At 35.8% G+C, this 19,604-nt stretch overlaps 2 protein-coding genes across 2 annotated transcripts; both read right to left on the reverse strand.

The window, feature by feature from the left end:
- Nucleotides 1–8,051: 8,051 nt before the first annotated feature.
- LOC145594107 (uncharacterized) lies at nt 8,052–8,405 on the reverse strand. Its single transcript, XM_081650443.1, has one exon. It carries the CDS (start codon nt 8,403–8,405, stop codon nt 8,052–8,054), a length of 354 nt encoding a protein of 117 aa, XP_081506569.1.
- A 6,731-nt stretch (nt 8,406–15,136) lies between these two features.
- Nucleotides 15,137–17,875, reverse strand: LOC145594108 (uncharacterized). Its single transcript, XM_081650445.1, has one exon. The coding sequence runs from the start codon at nt 17,873–17,875 to the stop codon at nt 15,137–15,139; it is 2,739 nt and encodes a 912-aa protein (XP_081506571.1).
- Nucleotides 17,876–19,604: the final 1,729 nt, after the last annotated feature.

The raw sequence follows: 19,604 nt of genomic DNA on the forward strand, positions 1-19,604 counted from the left end.
TGTTTAAACTATGATTTACTATTACTGGGGTTATGAATGAAAACACGCATCTTGGTGTTGACATCTCATATTTTTTACCTTTACTGAACTTCAACCTTTTCCCATGTAGATCATTAAGGCCATACCCCATATCAAGTTACCGAACTGTACCTAAGCACATTGAGCTACTTGATTGGGCTATGGACGTAAGTTTTTTCTTTCTATTGTCAACAAGTGTATATCTCCTGAATGTTGGGTTTTAGACAGTTACAGGCGATGAGACAATGATGACCCCTTGGAGATACATGTTTTCCTTTATGCACCAATATATGAGCTCTGATATTTATGAATCTGCAACTCATGAAATCTTTATGAGATTCTTTTAATACATACTTCCTCCGTTTTTTTTACTTGACCCGCTTTGACTTTTACACTATTCATCACCCCTCCTTTGACCGTCTTTTGTGAATAATATATAAAATAAGGAAAAACATATTCATGTAAGATCTTTTTGAATTCGTCTCAATAAGTACTATCATAATATGTAAATTTTATAATTTTTACTTATGGAGAATTAAAGTTATTGTTCGTTAAATTTTTGCATTGGCAAGCGTGATAAAAGAAACAGGTCAAGTAAAAAAGAACAGAGGAAGTATAGGGTATCCCCAAGATTGAGCCTCAGAGAAACCTGCAGCACATTGTCGGGGTATGTGTGGTACCTGGTTTTTTTTAGTGGACAAAGATTAGTCTATAAAGGTTCCACTTAGGTGTCTGATAAGACTTATAAACAAGAATTAGAGTCGCCACCTTATTTTTATCCGAATAAGGACGGATTTTAAAACAGTCAATTTTAAGAAATAAAATTAAATAAATAAATAAAATCAACTGCTAACTCCATAAAAAAAAGGCACAGGGTTCGGGGTTTAGGTTAAGAGAATCGAACGTCTGGAACTCGTGTTCTCTTCCGTTCTAAGGAACGGGCTCTTACTATTGCGTTGTTAAAAAATTTTTTTTTAAGACATATCAACCACAAAAAATAATTAATACAAGGTAGGTTTGAGCACCAAAGTTGCACTACGTACCGATCATAGTGAGATTTTGAATTCACTCACGGATCAAAACCTTCATAGTTCGGATAGATGCCATGTTTTAAATAACCAATTCCATTGGGTTTTTAATTTGGGTTGTTGACATAAATGTCATTTTTGTAAGTGGGATTTTAGTGATCTTTGACAGATTCACTCATAAAAGTAAAATGAACCACCTTGGTTGAGGAAAATCACCCCGATTAGTGATCATCAAAAATATCTTTTGAATAAGACAATTCAACAAATGCGTCCCAATTGACGACTTTTTAGTGGGTCATGGTATTTTTTGGAGCAAAACTGTAAGGGTTCACTATATAATCTCACTTTGGGTTTAAATTCACTCAAGGGTAATTTTTGTAAGGTTTTAAGGGTTATGTGTTTAGGCTTAATGGAATTGGCCAAGTAAAACACGACAGCTGTCAAGGCCTTACTTCCAAATAAAAGGGAACAATAAACTATTTAATCATATCCGATTGTCAATTAATCCATCGGGTAATTATAATGGGATGTAAGCTTATTTTCATGGAGATGGATAATTGTTACAACCTTATATGACTAAATAATTAATCTTAACCTCATGTTTGGAAATGAGGCCATAACCTCATATTAACTATTATTACTTATTAAAAACAAACAATCAAAGTTATGATTCATTCTTTTTCACAAAAGGGTTTGAAATAAGAAGGTTCACAAAATTATAAAAGAAAAATAAAGTTTGTTAAAACTTTTATTTCTAAAGTCTTAAAAGAAAATTAAAGTCCTTAAGACATCATTTATTTCAAAAGTCATCTTATAAACTAAGATTAAAGATTTAAAAAAAAACATTTAGAATTAAAGACTCTTATTTTTGAAGTCATCTTTGAAATAAGATTAAAGTTTCTTAAAATAACATTTAGAATTAAGGCTTGTTAAAACTCTTATTTCTAAAATCATTTTTTAAAAGAAGATTAAAGACAATTTAATTAAAACTTCATAAGTTAAGAAGTATATATATAATTTAGTGTAATATAGATTTCATGCCACCATTAATAAAAATTTTAAAAAGCAATTAAGAGAAAAACGTGCATATTTCAATTTTTTGATAGTTTAAACTAAAAAAATCATTAAAAATCATAGAAAAATCGAAAAAATTATTGTGAGATATGGTTGGAAAGCTCTTGAAAAGTTCTATCATTTGAGCTAAAGAACTGGAACTGATTCTGGTCGTAAAGGTCCTTTATAGACCATCTTTGGGACGTGGTAAGTAACTCAATACTCTTGAATAACCTCTACATAAACTCTTAATTCATTAGGTCTTTAAACTCACTTAAAAAAAAATAAATTATCCTTAAAAATATGCTTTAAGCAGACATATGAATGTATTAATCTTTCATATTTAAAATGCATTAGAAAAAAAATACAATGCAAAATGCAATTACCCCCCTCTTTTAATAACCTATCACCTCACCAATAGATTTGGCTTTCTAATGTGGAGTAATGAAAGATTTAGGGCTAATTTAGCACCTAATATCATCATTACCCCTATTGGTAACATCACATGGAAACAAACATGTTAGTTAGCATAATAATAATAATTAAGGAAATTAAGAAAAGATTGAAGATAATACCTTGAGCTAGATGTAGCAATTTTTTGGATAACCTCTTTGGTTTATCAAGGATGAAAATATGATCACTCCTTAGTTAAAATTAAATTAAAGAGTCTAAGTACTTTTTTTTTGAGTTTTGATATATTAAAGAAACTAAAGCAAAATGAAGCTAATGAACTTTTTTTTATTATTGATTAGAAAAAATAAACTTTGAAAAATAAAGCTAAACTTAAGAAATAAATTTTTTTTTTTTTTTTTTTTTTTTTTGGGTTTTAAGATAGAATAGGAAAATTTAAGCAATTAAACTAATATTCTAACAAAGATAATAACAACAATACTTGAAATATTTTTGTTTTTTTTATAAGAATTAAAGATAATAACAATACTTAAATAAAAATAGCAACTTAATTATAAGATGCTTTTTAATAAGCTAATAACTTAATAATAAAGCTAAATTAGAGAGATTTTAACTAAAATTAAGATTAGAGGAGAATTTTTAGAGAGAATTTTTAGAGAGAACTTTTAGAGAGAAGAATTGTAAGAATGTTTTGGTGTGTTAAAAACTTTGAGAATTAGGGGGGTATTTATAGGTAAATAAAGGGGTTAATTTGTAAATAAAAAAAAGTAAATAAGTTAAAATTCAAGGATTACTTTGGTAAATATCAAGATCTTGGTAATAATGAGAATCTTGATATTAAATTCTCTTGTTTTACATGTAACAAACTTGCTAATCTGTTTTGCAACGCTTAAACTGATAAAATAAAGAAAACCGTAATAAAATCAACTCTAATATTCGCATAATAAAAAGGTTCTAAAATGCCATGGTATATATATAAAAAAAAAAATGTATGACCAAGTCGTGTCATAACTAAAAATAATAATAATAATAATAATAATAATAATAATAATAATAATAATAATAATAATAATACTCACATGGTATATAATAAAAGAGCGCCTAAATTTAATTAGTCACTATTATACTCACCAAGGTGTTAAAAACAACACTTATATAAAAAAAAAGTTAGCTCTGAGATGTCAGCTCTAAAAGATATACAAAGACATTAGGTTACAATACTAAAAGGGTTGGACAAAATATCTCAAAGTTAGTAAAAAAAAGTAAAAGAGAAATAACCCCTACCCTTATTAGATAGTACATATAAATTTACCCAAGAATATCTGAACACACGACAAAACCTTATACATACGAGCATTTCTAATAATAACCCTTACTAAAAAAAGTGGATCATATAAAATCATAAGATTGACAAGGTCAACGTGAAAATACATCATACAATACTAAGTCATACAACATAAATTTAAGGTGGTCAAGAGTAAAATATATTCCCTTAACCGAATGACCTTAAAAAAAACGCGAACTCTTATCTTACTTTACTCTATTAAAACGCAAATTTATATAACCATAGTCGTAAAAAACAAAGACAAAAGATACAAAACTAGATCAAAACAACAGGAAAACAGATAAAACAGGAGCCAAATGTATGTCGGCAAACAAAGTTTTCATAACAGAAATTACTATTTGGAATAGTGCCAAATAGTGTTTGCATAGTGTCAAATAGTGCTTGCATAGTAAAATACAATACATGACGCGTATGGAATCCTGCTATCCCAATTAGTGTCGGATAAATATTGATACAATTGATCCAAACTGAAATTTATTGGACACCACATTTACCGCGGGGGATAAAAAAAAGGTAACGTTAATTTACTTTTGACAATTGCTTATCAAAATTGAAGAAGGAATACACAAACTAGACTGAAATATACAACATAAATAATAAAATAATAATAATAATAATAATAATAATAATAATAATAATAATAATAATAATAATAATAATAATAATAATGTCAGACGTTCCATGCAAATGCATGAACTTCTAACAACAACAACACACAAAAAAAAAAAAAGCAAAAGAAAAGAAAGTAAAGGCTACCATGCAATGAAACATAAATGCCAAAGAAAATGTCAGAGCAACGTAACGAAATGAAAACATGATCCGATATTATCGCTGAAAAAAAACTATTCATCTGAAGCTATACACAATTATACACAATTATACATACTTGTCCCTCGTCTAAACTCGTCCATACAGCTCCTAGATAAATATGGACAGGTTAGGTCCGAACTTGTATTTATCGGATCAAGTATTAACTGCGGAACAAGGATATTAGAACAGACGTACATAAAAGGAGGTCCCTTAAGCACTACAACATATAGTATCCATTTAGGTGTGGGAATGTTTGTTATTCCCCTATATTGGTTGGACATGAGTCTTTTAGAGTAATGGACTTTATAGCTTAGGTAAATTGGTCATATGATAGGATAGTGCACGAATCACAAAAGAAAAAAAAAATAGATAACATAAAAAAGCATCCTAACGGTCTAAGTAAACATATTAATATACTTACTATACTCTAAAGGGTTAAACGATACTTGTTTATAAGGAAAATGACACATTCCCCTAGCGAGATAAAAAAAAATGTACTTTATACTATACGATTATTATACAAATACGTACAAAAAATACGATTGTTATACAAAAATACTTACATTTACTATAAAAAGAAATTACCCTTATCCAAAATCTCCACTCACCACTTAATTCTTATCTTCTTCCATCTTCCTCCTTACCCGAAAAAATCAAACAAAAAAACCACCATTAAACTCAATCACCATGTTTCATACTCTTTACATTTGAGGACGACATGAGGATGATAAGGGTGTATTTCATGTACATTGTGGGGCTAGTGGTCCTCCTAATGGCCATATTAATTTACTTGTTAATCCACAAGTAAAAACCCGAAAATTACTTCGGTGGAGCAGGGTATAATGCATGTAATGTGAGCTTGTACTTCAATATTTTGTAATTTAGTAATTTAGAAGTACAAATTGTAACATGTATTTTGGAAATTATTAATAAAAAATCATTATTATTACTCGTTTCCTTCGTTTTATGTAATAAAACAAACATTATTAAGTTTATAAAGTAATTAGCAAAATTATAATTATTATTTGCAAAAAAAAAAAAACAATAATTATAGTAAAAAAAAAATATTAATGATAATTAAAAAGGTAGGATCAAAATTTGGTGTCTACAGATTGCCCCACATTGATTGAGTTTAAATAAAACGATAGTCAATGTTTGAGAAAAGACACAAAATTTTGATGTACGTACGTTCCTAAAAAAGGAGGAAAATCCCAATTGATTTTCATTTAAACATTGGCTTGAGTGCACTTGAAAAACTGGCTGAAAAATAAAGTGAAATTCTCACTCAATTGCAACACAAATGTTGGCTTGGGTGCAGTTGAAAAACTAGCTAAAAAAATAGAGTGAAATTCTCACTCAATTGCAACACAAATGTTGGCTTGGGTGCAGTTGAAAAACTGGCTAAAAAAATGGAGTGAAATCCTCACTCAGTTGCAACACAAATGTTGGCTTGGGTGCAGTTGAAAAACTAGCTAAAAAAAATGGAGTGAAATCTTCACTCAGTTGCAACACAAATGTTGGCTTGGGTGCAGTTGAAAAACTGGCTTAACCTTGCAGAATATCAAAACTCCAATTTGCACGAGCTTGAAAAAAATCAATCATTCTTGAAAAACAGTTTATGAATTTCAGATGCAAAAATAGCAGGTGGTTTGTACTGAGTTTTCGGAAAAGTAGACTCCTTCGGCCTTTTCTTCCTAGCCCTATTGCTAACACCAACCCTATAAAAGGATGTGGTACTCATTCTTTTCTACACCAAATCAAACTTCCTTCTTCTTCTTTCAAGCTTCTTAAGTCTCTTTTCTTCTCTCCTCAAAGAAAAAAAAAATGAATGCCATATTTCAAGAATTAAATGAAATCAGTGGAGCTAGAAAGCCCCAACTAAAAGGGGTGGTAGAAAATATTTCTCCACCTCGCCTTTCCCCTTACACAAGTGTCTTCACCAGAAGCATCACCCCTCTCCTAGCTATTCAATCTCGGTATGATATGATTCATGATGCTGTTGAATTTTGGGATGAAGAACGTCATGTCTTTCGTTTTGGAGAGACAGAAATGACTCCTCTTCTAGAAGAAGTGGAGGGTTTACTAGGTCTTTATAAAGAAGGCCGTGTGATTACACCTGCTGACCCAAGGGCAACCAATGCGGCCACGAGGGATTTGCTAGGCATACCATTAAATATGGAAAGCAATTATCGCCTGCTTGACAGCCTAATCTTAGAGAATTTCCTTGAGACCTTCTCTTTATCTTATTGGGAATCTGCCAATAATGAGGATTTCAAAAGGTGCCAAGAAAGAGCTTGCATCCTTTTATTGCTCGGCCTTGTTTTGCTAAAAGAATCATTATTTTCCTATCATGTTCGTTGCCTTTCTTTGCTGTCACAGATTGAGTCAGGGAACCGTTTAGGGCCTCTTATCCTGGGGGAACTTATGATGGGGCTTGACCATCTGAAACAAAATCCAGGTGGATTCGTTAAAGGGTGTCCAATTGTGCTTCAACTTTGGTTATGCGAGAAATTCAAGCTGTATAGGCCACCTTTTCAAACTCCTTACCAAACCCGACATATTCGGGAAAGAGGCTTTTTTCCTATATTCCGTCAATGTTGCAACCAAGGTGGATGGACAGACCTTTTTGCCGCAGCTGATGTGGAATGGATCATTTCATTTCTCAATATAAATTCCATAACAATTAGCACTAGCAGACGCAAGGGTGTTCAACTTCCAGGATTATGCCGCATCACCTTCTATCTTCCTTGGAGATGTTTGAGACAAGCGGGTCAACTCCAGCGACTCCTAGAGCTTCATGAGCTTCCAGCGGTACCTTGTACCACCTATGAGATTGGTAATGTGGAAGCTCTTAGGGCATCATCTCGTGTATGGAAATTTTCACGAACGATCTCTGCATTTACAATCCTTGAGAACGATGTTCCGACCCCATCCTACACAACATGGTTGTTGGAAGACCTCGAGGGTGATGCTTGAATCAATCCTTAGAAGAATTTCCTTATTGTAATTCAATACTTGTACTTGTGTCTCCTTTGTTTATGTATTTTCAATTCCAAAAGAAAAATCGTATCCGAAGGCGTTGGTCTTTAGGGTATGATGTATGTGGTTGTTGTTTTCATGGTTAAAAGTGGATGTAATCTCGCTAAAAAGCGAGAGAGTTTGTGTTAAAAAATTTTTTTTTTTTTTTTGTTCGTTGTAATCATATTTTTTTAAGTATTGACTTGATCATGATCTTTTAATAATAATGAATATTTCTACATGACCATTAAGCATGCAAGGCAAACATGAATGAAATCTAAACTTTAACATGATACACATAACTATCTAAAGCTAGTAGGAGATTCAAGTTTTTTTTTTCGAATCCCACAAATACAACACTGTACCAATCAAGCATAATACTTTTTTAACTGATCAAGGTTGGTGAAATGAACAAATTCATTTCCATCAAGATCCATAAATTTTACTGCTCCCGCTGGTGTAAGATGTTTGACCAAGAAGGGACCAGACCAGTTTGGCTTGAACTTTCCATGTGGATCATGAATCGGTGCTCGATTTTCCTTAAGTACCAAATCTCCTTCTTGGATATTCCTTTCCCTGACCTTTTTATTAAAAGCCCGAGCAATGCGTCTTTGATAAATTTGAATGTTGTGAAGGGCTTGTAACCTTCGTTCACTTGCCAAAGAAAGTTCATCATATCGTTCTTTAAACCATTGTTCTTCAGATATCTCGCTTTCATTCATTACGCGAAGCTATTGAATCTCCATTTCGATTGGAAGAAGCGGATCCATTCCATATACCAAAGAATATGGAGTAGTCCCAATTGGTGTTCGAATGGAAATTCTGTATCCCCAAAGTGCATAGGGAAGTTTATCAGGCCATTCTCGAGCCCTATCTGTCATCTTAGCGATTATCGTCTTGATGGTTTTGTTAGCTGCTTCAACAGCTCCATTGGTTTGAGGACGATATGGTAATGATTGGTGATGTTTGATTTTGTACTTCTCAAGGGTTTCTTTGAGATGGCCTTCAAATTGTGAACCATTTTCAGAAATAATTTCAAAAGGTATCCCATACCGACATATAAGGTTATTGATTACAAATTTTGAAACTTGTTTTGCCCCTAGTTTCGAATATGATGATGCCTCCACCCATTTCGAAAAGTAATCGACAGCAACCAATATATATTGATGCCCGTTCGAAGCTTTCGGATGTATTTGCCCAATGATATCTATGCCCCAGCTGGAAAAAGGCCATGGTGAAGTAAAATTATTTAGGCTAACTGGCAGCATATGATTAAGGTTTGCAAATAGCTGACATTTTTTGCATGTTCGTACGAAATGGATGCAATCACTTTCCAAAGTGGTCCAATAATACCCTGCTCGCAGAATCTTCCGAGCAAGCATTCGTCCATTCATATGAGGCCCACATTCTCCCCCATGTACCTCTTCCATGATCCTTTGTGTCTGCTCCCCATCGATGCATAATTGCAAATTTCCATCGAAACTTTTATGATACAACAAACCTTTCAATGTTGTGAAATGGGAAGTTAGCCTTCGAATAGCCAACTGATCCTTCTTGTGACTTCCTTTAGGATATTCTCCACCGATTAAATACTTCTTAACATCAGTATACCAAGCATCCTCATTATCTTCTTGGGTCAATAAAGCAATTGTTGGTTCAAAATTAACCACTGGAATTTCTTTTTCTACAATTGTTACTGACTGTACCTTCACATCATCATCCCAAGTCAAATTTACCGCCAGATTTGCCAAAGCATCAGCGAAACTGTTTTGTTCGCGAGGGAGATGTTTGAACTCTATTTCTTCAAAGAATGGGATAAATTGTTGAAGATGCTCCATGTACATTTGCAACCTTTCGTCCCGAACTTTCCAAGCTCCAATAGTCTGGGAAATTATGAGAAAAGAATCACCGTACACCGTGAGATTCTTTGCACCAGCTGCTAACGCTGCTTTGATTCCATAGATGCAGGCTTCATATTCAGCCGTGTTATTTGTTGTTGGAAAGCTAAGCTTCACAGCGAAAGGAATATGTACTCCATAAGGATCGATCAATAATACTCCTACACCATTGCCCCTCCTGTTAGAGGCTCCATCGAAATACATCTTCCATTGTGACGTACTAAGACAAAAAATATGTTCATCTGGAAAATCATCATCAAATTCATCACCCGATATAGGTCCATCAGCCAAAGTTTCAGATATAGCCCTTCCCTTGACAGACTTTTGATTCACACACTGAATGTCAAATTCTGACAATATCGCATGCCATCTTGCTATTCTTTCACTCAAAATTGGCTTCTCAAAAATGTACTTGATTGGATCTAACCTCGAGACTAGATAAGTAGTATGTGTTTGCAAATAATGTCGAAGCTTCTTGGTTGCGTAAATAAGGGCAATGCAAGCTCTTTCCAAAGGAGTGTATCTAGTTTCATACTCAAGGAACTTTTTATTGAGGTAGTAGATAGCTATTTCCTTCCTTGTACCCTCTTGATACTGAGCCAAAAGAGCTCCCATGGCCGTTTATGTGATGGTAAGATATAATATCAAGGGTTGCCCCGGTTTCGGCGGCATTAAAACTGGAGGATTGGAAAGATATTCTTTCATTGAATCAAATGAGGCTTGGCATTCGTCATTCCATTTTGTAGGAACATTTTTCTTAAGTAACTTGAATATAGGTTCACACCGAGTTGTCAATTGCGATATGAACCTACTAATATATTGAAATCTACCAAGAAATCCCCGAATCTCCTTTTCTGTCCTTGGCGGGGGTAGCTCTTGTATGGCCTTTACCTTGTCAGAATCGACCTTAATTCCGTCTTGACTTACGACGAAACCTAAAAGTTTTCCCGAAGTTACTCCAAATACACATTTCTGAGGATTAAATCTCAGATTGTATTTCCTGATTCTATCAAAGAATGATTTTAAAGCATCAAGGTGCGTCTCACGATCATGACTTTTGACAATCATATCATCAACATAAACCTCCACGATATCATGGATGAGGTCATGCAAAATCGTCGTCGCGGCCCGTTGATAGGTTGTTGACAGGGTAAAGTCGTATCCCCTAATCAAAAGTAATTACCTAAGTCCTCTAACTAAAGTAGATAGGGAAGTAGGGTCGAATCCACAGGGAAACTGGTCTTTCTACTCCTAATTAATTAATTTAATCTAAATTATTAAGGTAACCAATGTTGTTGTAATTAAAGACTATACTACGGAGAATATGAGTAGGGAAAATAAAGTAGGGAGAAATTAAATATTAAAAGGTCTAGGGCATAGGTTCACCAATAAACAATATTCCAGGGTAAAACATAATAATCAATCATCAATGCATCAATTAACCAGATTATAAAGGGCTTTCGCTACGTATTACAATCACAGAATTAATCTACCGGTATTAAATCTCATCTCTCGAATCTCGACTTAACCATTTATAGATTAACCCGCCTATTAAAACTAGACCTAAACATCAATTCTCATCTCTCGAATCAATATTGTCAAACTCATGCATAAAAGATCAGGCCTAATCTAGTCACAGAGCATTAAATCAATCAATAGGAAATCAATTAAGCATTGATAATTAACAACAATAAATTACCCCTTCATATTATTCATGGATCCCCACAAACCCTAGAAAGAGAACTACTCAAGCATAATTAAATCTAAACTAATCAAAGCAATAAAAGAAGACATGATAGAAGAAAGAAAATAAATAACTGAAATTAAACCAAGAGTTGTAGAGAGAGAAACAAGAGAGAAAATAATACTAAGAGTTTAATTAAGAGGAGAGAGAGAAAAGTTAGAGAGAGAAAGAGAAAAGAAAACTAAATTAAAAACTAAAACTAAAACTAATTAATAAAATAAAACTAAACTAAAAAAAAACTAAAAACTACCTAACCTACGGTACTACTACCTCCTTTTATAAGGAAATTATGGAGTTTGATTCCCCATAAATTACTACTCCTGAACCGACAAACATCAACAAACCAAAACCCGAAATTAGCGAGCCCAAGGTAGGCAGCCCATTCGTTGAAGCAGCCTAACGTCAATCGGGCCCATCTAAACTCGTGGCCTCCTTCTCTCGATTGGGCCCGGTTAGCTGAGTAATGAGATGGATCTTGACAGCTTCTTTTTCTTGAGCCCAAATCTTCATTCTTTCTCACTTGATCGACAACACTAGTTTGATCTGTGATAATACTTTAATATTGAAACTTTGGATCTCACTTGATCGAGCCCTTAATCATCAAACTAAACTTAATTAGCTTAATCTTGGGCAAATAATATTTGGTCATAAAATACGATCCGACTCCAATGTCATTGTAGTGGCTCAATAAGTTCGGGAATTGTCATAAATATGCAAATTCCTGCAAAATAATATCAACTCTACAAAAACACTAGAAAACGTATATTAGTAATAAAAATAGCTCCGTAGAGCTCAAATAAGCACAAATATGACCGTGGGACGGGGAATAAATATATATATAAAATAGACTTATCAGTTGTCCCAGCATTCTTTAATCCGAAAGGCATTTCTCTATAACAAAAGGTTCCCCATGGGGTAATAAAAGAAGTTTTGGACATGTCCTCTTCTGACATAAGTATCTGATTATATCCCGAGAATCCATCCATGAATGAGAACATGGCATGTCCAGCATTGTTATCAACCACAACATCAATGTGGGGCAATGGAAAATAGTCTTTTGGCGATGCTGAATTTAAATCCCTAAAATCAATACACACTCTGACCCTTCCATCTTTTTTGGGCACTACTACCACATTTGCCAGCCATTCCGGATGCTTGATTGGTTTGATGAAGTTGGCATCAAGCTGCTTTTGAATTTCTTCCTTAACTTTGAGACTAACTTCTGGTTTCATTCTACGAAGCTTTTGTTGCTTTGCCTTGCTATCAGGGTAGAGTGGTATACGATGTTCAGCAATATCACGATCGACACCAGGCATATCAGCATAAGACCATGCGAACACATCCACATATTCTTTAAGTAAAATAATGAATGCATTTTGTTCATCGAGGGAAAGGGAAGATCCTATCTTGACTTCTTTTACATCATTATCCGTACCTATGTTTACAGTTATAGACTCTTCCATGGGTGTCACGCATGATTTAGGTTCACTGAAAAGTTCATTATTAGAAAATGCATCATGATCAAGATCAATTTCTTGTACGCAAATATGTTTACAAGTAACTTTATTGATATCTTCATGATATGAGATATCAGGCAGTGTATGAATAGACGATTGGCTAGATGATGAACTATCGGTTTCATAACCGTCTAAGGTAGAGGATTGAAAGGGATATAGTTCAGGGAAAGGAAGGAATTGTTCTTGAGTTTCGGGTCGAATATCATTTTCAACTTCTGTTCTTATTGGAGTGATAAGTGTAATGGGATCGAATCTAGCTTCATAATCAGAATTTGACGAAAACAAGCCTCTTAAAACTCCTTGCTTTAGATAGTCAGCCCAATCAACATCTTTCTTAAATACTTGTTTCTTAGCAAACCATTTCTCAATAAATTCTTCATTCCTTGCTTCTGCAAAGAAAATTTCTAACCCGGGGTGAGTTTTCTCTTTATCCAAGTCACGCCAAGGTTCAGGAAACTCATAAAACGGCTCAGTGTCGTTTTGCAACACAAATTGCCCATTCAAGGTGAGAGACTTCCTTTTCATGAATTTAGAACCTATTTTCTCGTCGAAACCTAAACCATGACGATTTCGCTTATCAATTATTGGGATTGGATGCCTCATGCCTTCACCGTTTCGTCCTAAACCAATTCCTGGAACATAACCCATTTTCAACATCAATTGAAGTCCTTTGGTAAGTGTTTGTGGTATTGGGTCTTGGATTTCTTGAATGGAATTTGGGTGTAGGGTAGATTTTCGAGTTTGGTTGGTCATTGGTTGGCAAGGGATACCTAAACAATGCATACTCAAGGTTAGGATTTCCTCCTTTTTTTTGAAAATAATAATAAAAAAAAAGTAAACGACGAATGCAAAAATACATGAAAAAAAATATTTGGTAAAGATTTAAAAGACGTATGTTAAGTTAGATAAGTTAGTGGGATGTTCATTCCCAAAAAAAAAACTTTTAATTATTTCAGGTCGTGCCATAAGGCTGCCTACGTATCTCCAGATAGATTTTTTTTGTATATATTTTTTTTGGAGAATCAAACCCGTCGTAGTTCAAAATGGAGAAAGAAGATTTTTTTTTTTGAAACAGCTGCACTCGATCAGAGTTGCCTACGTACCCCAATAACAAAGTGCGTGCAGGTACAATATTTGTGTATGATCATGAAATAGTGCTTTGGGGGATCAAGATGTACGTAGTTCTTTGTACTAAAAGAAAATACAGAAAAGAGAAAAAAAAATGCTTAGATTACAAAGTCCATACTACCCCTCTCATTTATCCTTCTTAATGGAGGGTAAGATAGAGATCACCATGTCGTTGTAGTGATTGCGGATGATTCATTTCCCTTGTAGAGATACTCCTTAGGCTTCAGGGTCTCCAACTGTCCTAGAGCAACCTTCCTTGCAATCTTGTTGAGATATCTTCTCTAAATAGTGACGAGCAATCAAAAGAGTGGGATCGTCTTCGCGTGTCAAAATGGACAAAGCATTTATGGACACTTTCTGATTCGGACAAGAAATTCCAGTGGTGCGCTTTATACACCAACGGAGGGCGTGACATTCGTTAGTATCATGACCATGTAACTGATGATAATGACAATATTTGTTGAGATTTGGCCCAACAGGATCAGCTCCTGCTCGACGAGGTAGTGGCTTGATACGGCCTTGTTCGAGCAGCTGAAGGAACAAATCAGCTTGGGAGGTTTGTGGTTGTGTCGGGTTTGTCTCTGGTGTGTTAGACTTAGAATGGCTGGAGAGATGATTCCGCGATCGATGAGATCCTGGATCGCACACTTAAGATCATAACAAGTATATGTTCTATGCCCGTATTGATGACAAAAACTGCAATATTGTCTCATATCGGTTCCATGTGGTGGTAATGAATACACATAGCTCTTTGCCCAAAGAATACCTTTTTTACTCAAACGATCATACACCACACTTAATGGTTCATCAATTCGAGTGAATATCCTCCTGTTAGCCCTTTCACCTTGAGGATGCACCTTAGGCCTTCTTTCTTGTAGTCGATATGCATCAATTTCGTAACCATGTCTCTCCATGTGCGAGAGGTCGGCATACTTGACAGAGACCATATGACGATAATAAAAATCATTTAACTTCCTCAATAATATCAACATGAACTCCCGATCAGTAATGGGAAAACGAAGTTGAGCCCGAATGTAAGAACATCTTGAAAAGAGATGCGAGAATGATTCCCGGTCACTTTGCTCCATATTCACTAGCTTCAGCTTTTCAGTGTCAGTCTGTCGAAACTCAAATGCCCAATCACTGAATGCTTGAGCAATCTCTCCCTAAGAACTTTTAGTTGTTACCCCTGAGGTATAATACCAAGATAACGCATGTCCATCCAAACTCCTGTTGAACAACATGGGAAAATGCTCTTCTGGAACATTTAAGGGGTATAAGGTGTTCACAAAGTTGTATAAATGGAGGATGGGATCTCCCAACCCGTTGAACTTCTCAAACTGGGGAAGATTTTGGTAACAATCTTCATGCCTGTAGTTAGGGAAAAGAACCAACTCCTCCGGGTACACTAACCTTCTATAGCACAGGATATCGAAATCCAAATCAAAATCCTCGGCCCTAGATCTTTTCCGAGATCCTTCATCTTGACCCCGTCTAAAAGAATTACTTGTCCAAGATTCTCCTCTAAAACAAGGATCGTTGTCTTTTGGAGTTTTGGGTTCTTCTTCTGCTTCATCTTCATTAGACCAGTTTGTTCCACCTCTAGCTTCTTGGGAATTAACTTCAGAGTCATTGTCATTTTTTTGACATTCCTCTTCTGGATCTTCCTCAGTTTCTTTTTCCGGCTCTTCGTCGGTTTCTTCGTCTTCCTCCAAGTCCTCCTCCGGATCTTCCTCCGTTTCTTCTTCTTCTTCTTTCCATGAGCCAATTAGATCAAATCCAATATTGTGAATAGTGAATCCGTCTAATCGACTACCCTCTTCTTCATCTAAATGGAGCACCGATTTTCCAAGAATAGAAACATTCATAACTTCTGGATTGCCCACTAGTGTCACTGCACCATGATCCGTGAGCAACTTCACCTTTTGGTGTAATGTAGAGGCTACTGCCCTGTTCTCGTGAAGCCAAGGTCTGCCGAGCAAAAGGTTAAAGCATGCTTCAATATCAATTACCACAAATTCAACATTTCTAGCCACCGGCCCATATTCCAAAAGCAACTCAATAGACCCCAAAACATCTCTTTTGGCGTTGTCATAAGCCCTAACAACCTGGCTTGAAGGTGTCAAATCCTCTTTTTGAAAACCGAGCTTTGTCATAACTCGATAAGGACACACATTGATGGCGGAACCATTGTCAATGAGTACCCGAGGTATCGTCCAACCATGGCATTTAACAGTTATGTGCAAAGAGTTATTGTGGTTGACACTTTCTGGGAGATCATTGTCGGTAAACATTAAAGTGCGGTCGGCTCCATGGATAAGTCCTACCATTTGATCCGGTGTTATGGATGGATCAATTGAAACTTCATTGAGATGTCTCAAAACGGCGGCCCGATGAGGTTGTGAATGAGTTAACAACTTCCATATAGAAACATTTTCATTAACCTCCTTCATGCGCCTAATAGCGTCATCTTCTTCCTTATTCTCCTCTGCTAATTCCTTGTCTTTTTCTTTCCTCTTCAAGGCTTCTACGGGGTTCTCATCCTTAAGATATGAAGGTTTAAAGTGACGACCTGCGCGAGTCAAATGAGCCACCCGTAGATCTTCATCATCACTAAGATCATTAAGATAAATTGGACATTGAAGAAAACTAGGGGTATTAAGGTGTGCCCCAACATTTTTCTCAGCAATTGATAACAATGACAAAGCATCCTCTTCATCATCTATTAGGCAAAATGCCCCATTATAACCCATAGTGGCGCAGACATCAGAGAACGGATCCTTTTTGAAGATAACATCAGAACCCTTGTATGGCACAAGCTTCACCTTTTGTTGAGTGGAGTGATCATACACAACACACACATAATTCTCGGATAATGGAATCTCATATATTCGAGGGGCATTTCGAACCATTAATAATGTTGGATCAATTTGGTTACTAGAAGTGGAGATGGTGTTTATAGAAACAGGAGGATTATGATTGGGAAGAGGATTATTAGTGATGCTTGGTTGTGTGTTTTTAAATTTATCAGAGGATGCCCCAACTGAAAGTCTTCCTCCATCCACTAGATCTTGAATACGGTGCTTGAATGCTGTGCAATTTTCAATGTCATGCCCAGGCCCTTGGTGGAATTCACAGTGTTGGTTTGGGTTATAACTGGGAGGAGGGTTTCTTGGTGGTGGCCTTGGGTTCAAAGGTTGAACAAGGTTGGCCTTTTTTAGTTTGGAGAAAGCTTGAGCGTAGGTCATGTTCAAAGGAGAAAAATTCCTTTGGGGCCTAAGTTGGAATGTTGGAGCGGCGCCAATATTGTGTATCAAGTTGGTTGGTTTTGAAGGTATTGAATCATTGTTATTGGTTTTCTTGTTGCCCCCAAACTTAGGATTGTAAGAAGTATTACTACTGCTTCCTTCATCCTTCTTGATGTCTCCCTTTTTTATGGCATCCTCCACCAAGGTTCCTGTTGATATGAGAGCCTTAAATGATGGAAAATACTGGAAACCCATTCGTCCTTGATAGACAGGAAGAAGATTCGTCACTATCATCTGTAATTGTTCTTCTTCATTTGGCCTATTTACCATCTTTGCAGCCTTGTTTCTCCACCTAGTGATGAAGGCAGAAAACGTTTCATTGTGATTTTGGGTAGTTGTCTCCAAATCCCTCCTTGTTACATCGATCTCTTCGTTATATCTATATTGGCTAGAAAATTCTCGCACAATATCAGCCCATGAAGTTTTCTTTGAATTTTCCAGATTAAGAAACCAATGAGCAGCAGCCCCATCTAAATATTGCTGAAACAGTTGAGCCATTAAAGGTTCATCAACACCCCAAGGACTCATAGCCCCTACGTACAATTTTAAGAAATTAGTGGGACTTCCTGTACCATCGAATCTCGTGAGATTCGGCATCTTAAACCTAGGTGGCAGTCGTGCTTTTGGAAATAAGGTGAGACCATGAACATCTAACCAAGGTTCTGCTTTGGTCATACCCTTCAGTACTTCCTTGAGCCTAAGAATATCTTCCTAGACTTTGGTAGGAGCTTCTCTATCACCATTTCCATCATCTAAATGCAATGGTGAAACTATCTCTGAATCATGATGAGGAGGAGGAGCACTTGCACTCTGTCTTAACAAACTCTGTATTGTTTGTTCCATAGTATCTTGACGATCAAGGATAGCTTGCATCATCCCTCGAAGATCATTAGATGGATCAGGGTTTAGCGAACTTTCATGACCAGGAATCTCAGACATTTCGCTCGGTGGTGGAGAATAAATTTCTCTTGACGTTGAATATCCCGGTGAGAAGGACACTGAATCAGACTGTAAACTGTGAGAAGAGGTTTGCCAGACAAGCCTAGATCTTGTGCGGGTCCAGGTAGACTTCCTGGGGTAAAAAGGGAACATTACAAAAACTTCTTTGACAAGCTAAAAAGATAAAAATAAATAAAAGATTTTTTTTTTAGAAATGAAACACCCCTTTTTTAAAAAGAAAGATTTTTTAATAAAAAAAAAATTAAAAAAATTATATATAAAAAAGGCCCTATTACGAAGATTCCTTGCGTGTTGAGCACACCGTTGGTTACTGGCTTATAAAAGCCTGAAACCTAAACAAGGATCGTTCACTCAAACTTCTTCTCTCCCTAAAATCTCAAGTGTTTTCCTTTGAGATCTTCCCTTCTTTGCTCAAAGTCGAGTTATGGATCCTAATGCCTCACACGTTAGAGATTTAATTCACTTCTTCTCAGACACTTCACGCTCTTCTCTCCAAGAATTACGGGAGAGAGAACGTAACGAAATTCTTAATGTAACATGACCAGAAGATCATCCATCTCAATTTTCTAGGGAGAACCTCTCTCTCCCCTACGATCAAAATCCTCTGGCCATTCCTCCTTCAGTTCCTCTAGTAAAACTTGCACTAGTGAATGGTCCACCCCAAGTATTTGAGATAAATAGCTCCCCAGAGTCACTCCTTTTATTTGTGGCAGACACAATGGTATTAGCCATGTCTCTGTCCTTACGTTTCCCTATAGACTTGGTTTACCCCATCGTAACTACTATAAGACAACAAAACCTCCCTTTCGCTAGCCAACTCGTAGAAAGTCCAAACCTATCATCACATTACCCTTTTAATCTACCCATGTACTCGTCTCTCAGGCTATTGTTTTGGGATGCTCGTGGGTATGGTACGAGTAAAATATTAAGTAATATCTCCATACTATGTAAATCCTATCTCCCTACTTGTTTGGTTCTACTCATCTCAAGTTCCTCAATCGGAAAAGAGGTATCTGAGAATATAGACATAACAAGGTCTTGTATCCTTACAGGGCATAATTCTCTCCCATCAACTCTATTTCTATGGAGTGACACATGTTTCTTTTCACTCATTCGATTGTCTGAAAGTTCCATAGCCATATCGGCTTATAATACCCCTCGCAGTATTTATTCTGGAACTTCCTCACGCTAGGGGAGAGGTCCACCTCACAGCTCGATCAATCATCCTTGGTTAGGTATATCATATTTCATCACCTACAATCATTTAGCAATGATGATGGGTGGTCCTTCCAACTATCAAGAATCTAAAGAGAATTTCCTTCAGAAACTACCTTCGCGTCATAAGCGCTACATATCTCGTCTCCTT

Source organism: Chenopodium album, chromosome 19, assembly GCF_948465745.1.
Source record: "Chenopodium album chromosome 19, dcCheAlbu1.1, whole genome shotgun sequence".
Classification (NCBI taxonomy): domain Eukaryota; kingdom Viridiplantae; phylum Streptophyta; class Magnoliopsida; order Caryophyllales; family Amaranthaceae; genus Chenopodium; species Chenopodium album.